Source organism: Toxotes jaculatrix, chromosome 7 (genome assembly GCF_017976425.1).
Source record: "Toxotes jaculatrix isolate fToxJac2 chromosome 7, fToxJac2.pri, whole genome shotgun sequence".
NCBI lineage: Eukaryota > Metazoa > Chordata > Actinopteri > Toxotidae > Toxotes > Toxotes jaculatrix.
The window spans coordinates 18,503,245-18,515,697 of NC_054400.1; the positions used below are offsets into that span (position 1 = coordinate 18,503,245).

Below are 12,453 nucleotides of genomic sequence, written 5' to 3' on the forward strand. Positions count from 1 at the left end.
AAAATTTTTTTGACCTCAAAATGTCATAAAAAACGTCATAGTATAGTAAGGCGTCAAAATCGGCCAAAAAAAGTCAAAATTTTTTTTGACCTCAAAATGTCATAAAAAACGTCATAGTATAGTAAGGCGTCAAAATCGGCCAAAAAAAGTCAACATTTTTTTTTACCTCAAAATGTCATAAAAAACGTCATAGTATAGTAAGGCGTCAAAATCGGCCAAAAGAAGTCAAAAATTTTTTTGACCTCAAAATGTCATAAAAAACGTCATAGTATAGTAAGGCGTTTTTTTCGGCCAAAAAAAATCAAAATTTTTTTTGACCTCAAAATGTCATAAAAAACGTCATGTGTGTCTCATTACTCGTTGAGACACGCCTCAGTTCAGGAAACCCTTTCCACAGTTTGCAGCCAGTTAGCAGAGCAGCCGACAGGGAATCACTTGTGTAGTAATTTCAGCAGACAACATTAAATAACAGACATGGTTCGTGGATCGGAAATTTCCGCAGGTTGGATCGGAAATTTCTAATCCGTGAATTATGTTGGTATTAGAACCCGATACCGATACTGGATCGGATCGGCCCCATCCCTGGTTGTCAGTATATTTCCACTGTGAGGTGGAGGGACTTCTATAGAGTTTGAATGTTGCTGGTTTACACTTGTTTTAAGGTGAAGGTGATTCTTTACAGAGGGATCATATTTAATAATATTTAATAACAGGTACGTGCAGCTGGTGTATTAAGTAACAATATTAATTTTCTAGGGAAAGATGTTCTGTTTTCTGATCTAGAAATAGTGAAATACAGTCTGCCCTTACTGGAGCAAAGACACTTCATTCCTTTCAACATCTGAATGATCTGCATTAATGTTTTTATTTGTGTAAATATCTAAATAGGATTTTCAGTGTGGCTTCACTGTTTTAACCTCGACTTAAATGAGAAAGGACACATTTCTTTCTGATACAGGTGTTGTAAAGGTACATCAAATTACACAAGTCCAAAATATGCTGAATAACCTCAATGATCCCCCTCTGCTGAGAACTGAACAAATATTTGAACAAATGTGTCAAATTCCATTGTTAAAAGAAAAAGATAACCGCATCTTTCAGGAATTGTTATCAACTATTCATGAATGTGAAATATGTCCTTTTAAAGTGTGTTTACTCAAACTGTTTCTCACCCAGACTGTGATCTTGTTACAGCTACTCAGTACTTTTTGCTGGGCCCCAATTTCCGTCGTGCCATGCTGGAAGTTTTCATCGCAACAATACTGCTCAGCTCCTTGTTCTCTGAAAAACACCAGGAGCAAAAACATAACCGTAATGGAATAATTATTGAGGGGGAGCGAGGTTACATGTAAGAGAATGAATGTTTAGAAAGGTGGAAAAGGAAACATTTTCCATCTGTGGTCTCAAATGAGAAGCTCCGTCTATAAATAGTGAATCACAGATAAGATGAATAATGGATATTTATATTTGGCTTATATAGATGTTCTTTGTGTTTCCTGGGCGTCAGAAAATTCCTCTGAAACTACTTTTGCCATTTAAGTCCTTGGTTCTGTAACTTCTACTCTAATGTCCTGGATTGCACTCGAACAGCGACTCAGTCAATGCAATGCAGCACATGGTTTAACTTATATGGCATAAATTAGGTTTGACGTGATCAATTAATACTGAGAACAAAGGTCAGACATCAGGCAGATGTGTCAGACCGCTGCAGTGTCCCACAACATTATTCCCATTGTGTTGAATGAGAAATAAATGGAGAAAAGGAATGAGTGAGCAACATAGTATATTCAACATAGACCCATGGCTATACATTAGAAGGCAATTTATAGGGCTAATTTCAACAGTACCTTTCCACCTTTACATCATATATGTAATTACTATAACAATAAATACCCAGGCTCATTTGGTTCTTGAGAAATACTTCATTGTACCAAGAAAAGGCATTTTCTCTGGAGAGAAATTATTTTACATCAGAACTGTAAATCAACACTGAAACATAAGTCATATCTTTATTACCCCATGTTACAGGGCACACACAATGTTCAAGTATGCCTGAGGAACTAAATGGAGCAATTAAAAAAAAAAAAACAATGAAGAATAAGAGAGATAAAATGCATTTAAAAATAAGTGAACTGGCATTGCATTTCACAAAAATTCATAAGCTCATGATTTTGGAACAATTCACTGTAAAGTGCTAACTGGTTCGAGCTGAGAAAAGCACATGTTCCCTTTGAAAGATCATACACATTACTTTACACATGGAGGTACAGTAATAGCCAGTCATCAGGCAAGCAATTACCAACCAGAAGACATGGACCACATTTCATTTATTAGTCCTTTAATAAGATGACTGCTTCCTTAATTTCCTTGTTAATGGTAACAACAAGAATCTTGCCACTGGTTGCCAGGACAATGCCAATTACAAATGCTGGTGTTGTCGCTGTACAATTTTCCTTCTTTCCTTGTAATTACATGCAATTGACTGACATACAGTATCAAAATCTCAAGTCAAGTCCTTCTAATCCTTTTACGGATAGGAATCCTTGAACCAAAGGGATGAGAGTGTGAGGAGAGAAGAGCAATTACTGAGGAGTGCAGGAGACCTTCCCATACTCCTCCTCCTCTTCCTCTTCTCCCCCCCGGATGTGGTGGGCTGGCCCGACAAAAGCAGGGATCTGTCCAGCTGATGCCTGCCTTCCTGCAGGTCCTGAGAATCCACTGTTTTCCTTTGTGCCTCTTATTAGGAGGCATGTTAAAAAAACAAAAAAACAAAACAGAAACAAATGAAAAAAATATCTGGAGGGGACTGGGTCAATAAATTTTCCCCTACTGTCCGCCTGAAGCGGACGTTCACCCTCCCACCCCGATCCTAACCATAAAAAGGTAAAAACAAGGTGTACTGCAGAATGGCTTTACTCCTCACAGTCTGTGGGGGGAGCTAGAGCCCCTAGGAGCTGAGGTGCGGTTGGTGGTCTTGCGGCTGTTCTGTCGTGTCTGATTCATCTTGGTGGCCGAAGGTTTCCGAGCGTCAGGCTGGCGCCTCCCCTGGGGGCCCCTCCGTGTGCCCCTTTGCCCCGCACGGCCCCTTCCGGCCCCCGCTGGTCACTTGCGTGAGTGCAGTGTGTCCTGGAACTTGGTGCTAGTGTAGCGGACGTGAAATCCTTTTTTGTTGATAGTATCGTCAGAGCGGAACTTGATCACAATGGAGTCACCGGCTGAGTAGATCTCCTCTGGAGGCTGTTAGGAGGGACAAAACAAGATTCATTTGTGGCTGTCACTTTCTGGTTCTTTGACTGCACTTCAATTAAAGCGGTGGACTTCTCACATGCTGAAACCGGAGTCAAATCAGTGACCATGACGAATGGCTGAGAACAGCTAGTTCTGTAACAACAAGGGGCCACGTAAGGGTCCGGGACCAGGACTGGCCCTTTCCAGCTTTTACTCTAATTCAGGCTGTGGGTGCTATTGAAGTGAGGATAAAATATACTCTGATGATTAATGCCAGGTGCACCACGGCAGAGAGCTAATTTCTTCCCAGAACAAAACCATGTACTGTGCAGCACTTCATATATTTCTACTGTCTTGAGTATAAATTCAGCCAAACTGTTTCCAGTGAAACAAAGGAGGACTTAACTGCATTATGGGAGCACAGAAAATATGCAACAGTTGACCTGGCTGTTTGTCATTACTGTAGTGTCGCATGAATATTAATTCAGAACATCATACTGAAAAATAATTAGTTGGTTGAGGAGCCCAGGCAGCTGCCCTGTGGCTATGACAAAGAGGAGCGCTGCAACGTCAAAGCAGCCAGAGCTTGTGCAACCAACTGTAGAAAAACCAGACTGTTGATTAAAGCTGCCATTCATAACATGAATAATATATCTACAATAGTCCATAAGTCTTGGTTTATCAGGAAAGGGATTTAGAACAAAGAAGAAAGAAGTCTGCAAATTTTATTGTAAACCCAGCAATATGTAGTTTATTATTTAACTCAGAAAAGCCCTTGGGCTAAAAGTAAGCCTCTCCGCACTGTAATGAGTTTTCACCCTACTTCGGAGTGAACTGTGTCAGTTTATTTCGACCTGTTTTATAAAAGGAAACTTGATTGAGGAGCCGTTCCCCAGGGTACTGAGTGCGTTATGTCCCCTCCAGCGAATGATTCATAGGAACAGGCATGAGTAAAAGGCCAGAGCTTATTACTAAAGTGTGTAAATGAAATCAAGCTGTTCTCTGACCTGAGTAAACTTGTGTTTCTATTCCCTGCTGCCTTCATTGTTCCAGACTCAGGCTGCAGCCTCAGCATTGGCTGAATAATTTGCAGTCACAACCCAATGCCAGAGATTCTCATAGGCTATCGGAACCCAGGGAGCCGCGGGTTGTGTCGACCTACAGCCGCCTCCACAGCAACACTCCCAAAACACGTCAACTTTAACAAAGCGATTAAAGCTGGGAGTATGGACTGGAATCAAAAGCCCCGGGGTAGTTCACAAAGTCACCTCATTACACACTGCTGGCAAAGGTTACTCTGCAGCAGCACTGATTCCAAAGCAACTGACTTGCTCCTGCTGTTATGCTGTTAAACCGAAAAAAAACAAAGCTGTGACAAACTAGTTGCAGTTGTCAAAGAAAAGGCATTCAGAAAGTAGAGCTTGCTCTAAAAATGTTCTTACCCCTGAGCCACAGTAACGTCCCAGCCGTGGAGACTTGGTGTCATCGCCATCAAAGAGCTCCATGTAGTCATAGCCACAGTCCGCCTCCTCCTCGATCTCAAAGGTCTGGAAGATGAGCTCCACGCCGTAGCCTTTCTCCGCCGAGATCACCCACTCACAGTCAGAGGCTCCGGGGTAATTATTGTCCCCAAACTGGGCATGGGAGAACAGGTCCTTGGTTTTGACCTCAGCCTTTAGATGACCTCCACATTCTGTGGACAGAAAAGGTGAACTGAGTTGGATATTTTGTAGACACAGGGCAGAGCTGATAAGAGACAAGACCAGCTGCTGCACTTGTTGGTTTGTGGCTAATTTGTGGTTTTACAGTCATCCAGATACAAAGGATTCTTAAACACGCTCTGTAGTTAAATATGAGTCATAATCATTCTCAGACAGGGTGGTGAATTGTGACCAAAACTAAATCCTGTGTTTCATCCAAAAAACACTTCATGAAGTTTAACATGTGATTCACTGACTTGAAATTAACTTGATCCCCTGAAAACATGGAGGTTTAGAGATTTTACTCAAATCCCTTTTAGCTACTATTGTGATTTTCCTTCAGCAGGAAAGAGTGAAACTGAGCACTGTTACAAGAACATAAATTCTTACCTGCAGTGTGGGAAGCCTCAAAGCCTTTCTTCTGCACAGAATTATCAGAGAAAAAGCGAATGAACAGCTTGTTGCCACTGGATATGATGGGTTGGGGCTTCTTGGTGCCACAGAAGCGACCCAGACTTGGCGCTTTTCCATCACGCCCATCGTAAATCTCAATGTGGTCATAAGTACACTCCAAGTGGGCCTCCACATCAATCTCATTGAAGGCCTGTGACAAAACAAAATGAGTGATGAAATCTAAATTATTAAAAAGATTAAAAAGCCTCGACATTATCTTGACAGTAATGGGCCTTATTATTACCACTTGTCTGCACAGATAAGGAAAACAACTGAAAGTCTCTCAGCACACAGGCAGTTTACCAGGAAACATCTGACTAAACTTTTTTACATTTCTATTTACAAGCAAAGCCAGGCATGCCATGTTTTGATATCATGAGTTGCTGATTTTCTTCTAAATAAACTACTGTGTCAGTGACAGTAATAATAACAGAAGGGGGAGCTACACATCATTGTTAGGAGTTTCTGACTTAAGCACAGATGTCCTCAGTGGATTAAACTGTTCAATTACACAAATAAGCAACACATAAATAAATGCATGACTGACAAGTGAAATTATACAGAGAGCAGGAAGAAGCGGGCACATACGATTTTAATGCGGTGGCCTGGAGTGGTGGTGAGTGCCCAGGTGCATGCCTTCTTACTGGGGTATTTATCCGGCCAATTGGGGCTGGTGATGATACCACTCACACTATTCACAGTGTGATCACAGCCAGCTGCAAAAAGACATCACTGAGTCAACACAGACCTCTGCATCATCCTAAAACTGAACAGGCCAGCGCTTGGGCTGCACTCAAGCTGTTTTTGACACAAGACAGCATGCGCACACTGAACCAAATGGCTGCTCTGATCACAAAAGAATAAGTCGAGAACAGGGATAAATGTGCAAGCAAATCACAGAGGCAAATGTGAGATGGAATACCTTCTTTACAGTCGTGTTTATTCTCGTGCAGCACAAAGCCACTCCTGCACTGACAGCTGTAGCTCCCAAAGGTGTTGACACACTCGTGCTGACAGCCGCCGTTCTCCTTAGAGCACTCATCTTTGTCTGAGGAAGCACAGAAGACAACTTTGGTGACTGTTCCCTTTGAGGGCTGACAGAGAGTGGCTGAAACAAAAGACTTGTGATATTGTGATTCAACGCTGCCAGGGAGCTCACCTGAGAAGAACTGAGCTTTAAAGCCCTTTTTGGACACAGTATTGTCTGATTTGAACTCAATTCGCATGTTGTTGTACTGAGAGGTAATGGCTTCTGGTTTCTCTGCTCCACAGAACTTCCCATGCAGCCTTGAGTCCGCTGAAAGCCCGCTGCGCACCTCCACGTAGTCATACTTACAAACCTGAGTGGAGAAACAGGGCATGTGAAGAGGCTGGGACACTATACTTGGTTTTAATTATGAAACACAGGAGAGGAAGGCTTTGTTTGCTATGAAAGCCGAGAGATGTGGTGCAATGACAGAGAGAGAACACAGAACAAACCCACCCCGTGCCGATTCATAATAACCCCAGTGCTCACGTCATTGCCCTCAGTCTCAAAGACGTCAAAGAGCAGAGTGATGCGGTACTGCGTGGGGGCAACCAGCTGCCAGATGCAGTTCTTGTTTGGTGGGTACTCTCTGGGCCAACCCGGACTGGTGATTGACCCATTCAGCTTGGTGATGAAGCCTCCACAGGCAGCTGCACAGGAAACACGACACAGGAAGAGACAAGGGCAAATAGTTAGCTTGACACAGATGCAGATGTGCTGACAGAAAATAAATTATATCACCATGTTTCAACAGGACATGTTCCAAATGTTATGTTGCAAACTCTAAGCTAAAATGAGAGCTCTCTGAAATATCCTTTCTGTGTCCTGAACAAACCCGATTACTGCCTGACCTGCCTGAGAGGACTTAGGCAAGCTTTGTGTCGGTTACGCAATACACAACATGTTACAACAACTGGTGGTACCCGTTTCCTCACCTGGCTGTTCTTAGATAAAATGTGCACTGTTGATCACTGCAGCTGGTGAGGATTGTAAAGTTATTAGATGTGGATGTGGAATGGTAAAAGCTACAATATTTAGCTACTTTTATGTGCTATAAAGATGTAAGACACCAGTTTGTTACCCACTGTATTTTTTCCACTGCAAAGTAAATGCAGCTATAACCGTAAAATACTACCTTCTTCGTTGTTTTACTGTGCAATACTCTGTCCCTCTGTTTACGTACCTATGGGATTGTTTATGTGAGTTTATATAAATTTGTTGTTATTGCATTTTATCCAACCTTGAACTTAATCTGCTTGTCTTTAGTTTTTTCATCTCTATATTTTCTACCAAAGCTAAAAACTTACTGAATAAGCTGAATATTGTTACACACTGTAAAGCTGCAGTGATAGCTGACTTCCTCTAGGGGCAAACAGCGGTTAAGTGGTCAACCAAACATTGTACAGCTTGTACACTCATAGTTAGATCTTAAACAACCTGTAATTTGAGATAAAAATAATACTTGCATTGTTGTGACTCAAATATTTAAAAGATAGAGCCCTGCCAGCATGAGCATCATCGCTGGTATCTTTTCTGGCCTTAAGAAATGACTGTACTTATTGTATTTGTGTGGCTAACTGTATTAAGTGCTTTAGCATGTAAATTACATGGTGAGCAGGATTGGTAACTTTTCTCTCTGTACTTACCCTCACAGCTGCGCTTGTCAGCAGCCAGCTCATAGCCTGGGTCACAGGCACACTTGTAGCTGCCTAGTGTGTTGACACAGCGTTGCTCACAGCGACCGTTGTCCGGCTTGGAGCACTCATCCATCTCTGAAAACACAAAGATAAGTTGGGACCCTGTTAGCTGGCCCCCTGGCTCGATGGCAAGAGAAACCCTCCAAAACAGCAGCGGAGACAGGCAAAGAGGGTCGCAAAGAACCCGAAGTTGCATGTGCAAGAGAAATATCTGAAATAAACTTAAAGTGCAGGAATACTTATAAGATAATAATAGACAGAGTGATTGCTAGAACATTCTCTTCTTAGACTTTACAACCCTTAAACCCCTCACCTTTGAAGAAGTTGGCAGCAAAGCCAGCCTTGTTGACAGAGCCATCTGAAACAAATTTCATCCACAGGTGGTTGGAGCTGGTTTTGATGTCATCTGGTTTGTCATAGCCACAGAAGCGGCCCAGCAGAGGGCTATTTTCAGAGTTCCCATCACGCACCTCCAGGTAGTCATAGGCACAGCTATCATGTCTCTCAATCTGAGGAACAGTAGAAGGTTTGAGGTTAAAGTTGGTCAAACTAATCATAAAGCTTATGATCAACGTGATTTGATTTAATAAATGACAGAGAACTGATGTCTTACCTCAAAAGACTGGAAGGTAAGGCCTACGTGGTAGCCCTGAGCTACAGAAATCTTCCACACGCACACTTTATTAGGCCTGTAGTCATCAGGGTAGTTGGGGGACTGGATCTGGCCATTGTCCTTCTTCACCTCTCCACCACAGATGGCTGCATATGACAGTAAAAACAATAAAAACAATACTAAGCTCCCTCGATAGCAATATCATCAGTACTTGCCTCTGAAAAAAAAGAAAATTAAAAAAAAAAACAGAAAACCGTATGCTCACTGTTCTGATTTACGCAATGTGGATTAGATGAAATGCCTCCACCACCAGCTCCCACACACACAAACACACATCATCCCTTTGCATGGTCTGGAAACAATGGAGCTGAATGTGAAGGCTGGCCAAAATCTGATTAATGCAGTGTAAAGTGCCTGACACATCAGCAGTTGGAGAGCCAAAAACTGTGGATATTAATGCAGCTTCTAGGCACATTGTTGGATATGTGACTGGCCATGCGTTCAGTCAGCTGAGCGACGTGCTGGAATGGAGTGCAGGGAGGTTGTGGAATGGGTGCTTACCCTCGTAAACGGCGGAGAAACCTTTTCCCACCCAGTTACTGCTGCTGCGGAACTCAATCCACAGACGGCTGTCGGTGGAGACGATTGGCTCAGGCAGTTTATCACCGCAGAAACGACCTGGGTCACCGGTGAAGACATGTAAACCAAGATTTGTAAATTCATACACCGTATTTCCTGGGTTTGACTTGCCAAAACAAATGGAAGTGTCCCCTTTTAACTCTTTCATCCCTCAATTCTTTGCCTTTACCCTACAGCTTTTATAAATGTACATGTTTGATGTACAGTACTGTACAGTACTCTCCAATTTAAACTGACCTTTGAGTGGTGCCTTCCTCCAGTATCCATCTCGGATCTCGACATGGTCATACCAGCACAAGTGACTCCTGTACAGATCCATGGAGGTGAAATTCAGAATGATCTTAAAAACAAAGAGAGAGTGATTATTGACACATGCTCGGATAAATAAGTAATAGAGTTACCAGAGCTATTTCAGTGTATGCAGTCAGTGGTGCCTGTTTTAAGGTGTCTCAAAATTGATCTGGCACTTTCCATGTGCTCATACCTTTTCCCCTGGCGTGACTGATATTCTCCAGATGCAGTGCATGTAGGCTGAGTATCCATTGGGGAAGCCAGGAGAGGAGAAGTTCCCGCTGCTGTCCTGCAGACTGTCCCCACATCCTGCGCACAGAGACAAACACACACAGACCAGCATGTAAGGCCGGAGCCGTGAGCATGACGCACCGCCAATTACTCTCTGCCTGCAAACAACTAAGCCACTAATTCAAGCTACACAGACAGACATCAGCCCTGAAGTAAATCCCCTGAAATCTCACTGCAGAGGCAGATGCTTGATGCTGGAATTATAACACTGAATGTGAAGTAAAGGGCAGCTCTTTTATGTTCAAAGGCACATCTGCTGATAATATTCACCCACAACCCCGTTCCTCACCCCTCCCCTCCCCCACCTACTCCAGATGATGATCACACAAAGGAATAGAGTGTGAGACACTTTCTCTGAGCATCCTCTGAAAATAAACCTGGCCCACTATAAATAAACCAGCCCTCTGGAGGATGTGATGCATTATGTACGTGTTGCCAGTGAAAAACCACCCTTAGTTTGACTGGCAAAACTAAGTGTGCAAGTGTGCAAAGGCCGATTCCAAACACAAAACATAGCCTCGTGGAACCGACTGAGGGAGGCTCCTGCCAAGTGGGGGAAAGATGTGTTTAATTAAGACGGGGAGGAAATGATAGAGATCCATCTCGGGAACCGTGTATGCATTCATTATTACCTCTGTGTTATCTTTACCTTGGGCTGCATTTAGTAGGAGTAAGGAAAACATCTCCCCCAACTGTTGGCGTTTATTGCTTCCCTCGAGGATTGTGTCTGAGCAATAAAACGAGGAGCCCTAAGCTACGAGTTGTGTGTAATAATAATGCTTGGCAGGGGTCTGCCAATACTAAACCATTAACAAGCACTCAGGCACACACCAAGGGTGACAAAACAATTCCATGAATGTTGCATGAATGGGAGATCCGTGGCTCTTTAAGGATTTATTTTTTTTCCAAGAACACGTGGAGAGACTCACTACTTCATCCCCCACAATGTGCGCCACATCATCCAGCCTTCCTCACAAGACAGAGATGGCCATGAAGAATGAGACAGAAAGCTTTCACAGACGCATTTAGGTCCATTTAAGCTCAAAACTTCCAGTTTATACCCTAAAACCGCACCGGCTGGTCCATCTCTCGTGACCCATCGTCATGTTTATTCATTGAGCTTTAATGTGAGGCTGACAGCTCAACTATCCTGGCCTGACCTGCAATTAACTGTCTGACATCAAATCTATTCAGCAGAAGGCTGTTCTCAATGTACATCTGTTAATGCTATAAATTCTGTTTACTTCGACAGCATTAAATCTTCTCTCTCGCTGGAAGCATAAACAAAGTGAGGGGTTCGGAAAAGTGCCAGGCTTACATAACTCTCCTTAGTGTATAGCTGCACAGTTTACGTTGTACATGCTGTGATGTGTGGACGTGAGCGTTGATTCCCAACAATGCTTTTAGTCATTGTCTCCTCGAGACCAGCTGTTCTTTTGCGTCTATCTGGGAAAGAGTGATGACAAACTTCCTGTCCCTGGGTAGTGTTTACACTCCTCCCAGCTTGGGAGTCTCAGACGCTGTAGCCAAGTAACCACACCACATCAATAGTAGATGCTTGCCTATTTCTACAGTGTGAGCTGCATCTGGAGAAGGCAGAAGGAGCGGCAGACCTCTCTCTCAGGGCTGTATTGCGCACACATGCAAAAATAGGCAGGAAAAACCCATAGCAGACGGGATCTGTCATTTGGTCTTACTGGAGCATTTGTAGAGTTTGCGTGCCTGTGCGATATCCCCTTTGCTCAGTCTGGTTCTCTGGCCAATGGGTGGTCGCACTCCGTTCACATCATAGCGTGGCAGGATGGTGTCCAGGAAGATGCCTCTGTAATTCAGAAGGAGAGACTGATGTTAATGTTGCATGAAACCCAGATACACGCAATCCTTCAAACTAGTCCAACATACATACACCCCACAAAACATATTATTAACTGCTACTAAAGGACTGAGACTTCTAAATACCATGATAAAAATGAGTCGTGCCAGTCTTGACTAAGCCAAACAAACTATGCTAGTTTGGTAAAGGAAAAAAAAGTATAAAAAAATCCAACTGCCAGACAAGAGCTCACATTCAGTCTGGATTAGCAATTAAACACCCATGTAGACACAAGAGTATTATCACTAAAGGTACAAACCCAAATGCTTGTACTGTAATAAACATTAGATCATTGGGACCACTTCTCTTACAAACTCCGAATAAACACTCATTTAATATGTAACTTATCAGGATGTGGTTGACACATTTTTACTCTCAACCCATCCATCACTTTCTAATGGGGTATGTTAAAACTGTGATCTTATTTTAACAATTGACAGTCTTAGCTCTCGCTCAGGGATTTTCTTTCTCTTTCACTGGTACTTCTTTTATGCCATTTCCTCCACATAGCACCTACCAGTGGAAAAAGGGTGTGTATGTGAAGACACAAGATGCTATGAGTTATTAATTATATTCGTTTCTTTTGTTTAAAAAGTAATAAATTTTTACTCCTTGATTCCTTTGGAACTTCTCTGGCTAAA

General features: G+C 42.8%; 1 protein-coding gene across 3 annotated transcripts in view; it reads right to left on the reverse strand.

Annotated features, from left to right (window-relative positions):
- Positions 1 to 1,580: 1,580 nt before the first annotated feature.
- The window catches only part of bmp1a (bone morphogenetic protein 1a), a 30,272-nt gene continuing 19,399 nt past the window's right edge, over positions 1,581 to 12,453 (reverse strand). The window contains exons 7-20 of one of the 3 annotated variants that reach the window (XM_041042090.1): positions 11,637 to 11,761; positions 9,842 to 9,957; positions 9,595 to 9,697; positions 9,280 to 9,396; positions 8,719 to 8,864; positions 8,419 to 8,614; positions 8,055 to 8,180; positions 6,865 to 7,058; positions 6,541 to 6,721; positions 6,304 to 6,429; positions 5,970 to 6,097; positions 5,319 to 5,532; positions 4,671 to 4,921; positions 1,582 to 3,237 (exon numbers count right to left, since the gene is read on the reverse strand). In XM_041042090.1, the coding sequence (XP_040898024.1) occupies positions 3,103 to 3,237; positions 4,671 to 4,921; positions 5,319 to 5,532; positions 5,970 to 6,097; positions 6,304 to 6,429; positions 6,541 to 6,721; positions 6,865 to 7,058; positions 8,055 to 8,180; positions 8,419 to 8,614; positions 8,719 to 8,864; positions 9,280 to 9,396; positions 9,595 to 9,697; positions 9,842 to 9,957; positions 11,637 to 11,761 (2,158 nt within the window). In that variant the 3' untranslated portion in view covers positions 1,582 to 3,102. Of the gene's footprint in view, positions 3,238 to 4,670; positions 4,922 to 5,318; positions 5,533 to 5,969; positions 6,098 to 6,303; positions 6,722 to 6,864; positions 7,059 to 8,054; positions 8,181 to 8,418; positions 8,615 to 8,718; positions 8,865 to 9,279; positions 9,397 to 9,594; positions 9,698 to 9,841; positions 9,958 to 11,636; positions 11,762 to 12,453 lie in introns of all 3 variants that reach the window. The other 2 variants (XM_041042091.1, XM_041042089.1) reach the window with 2 other exon arrangements.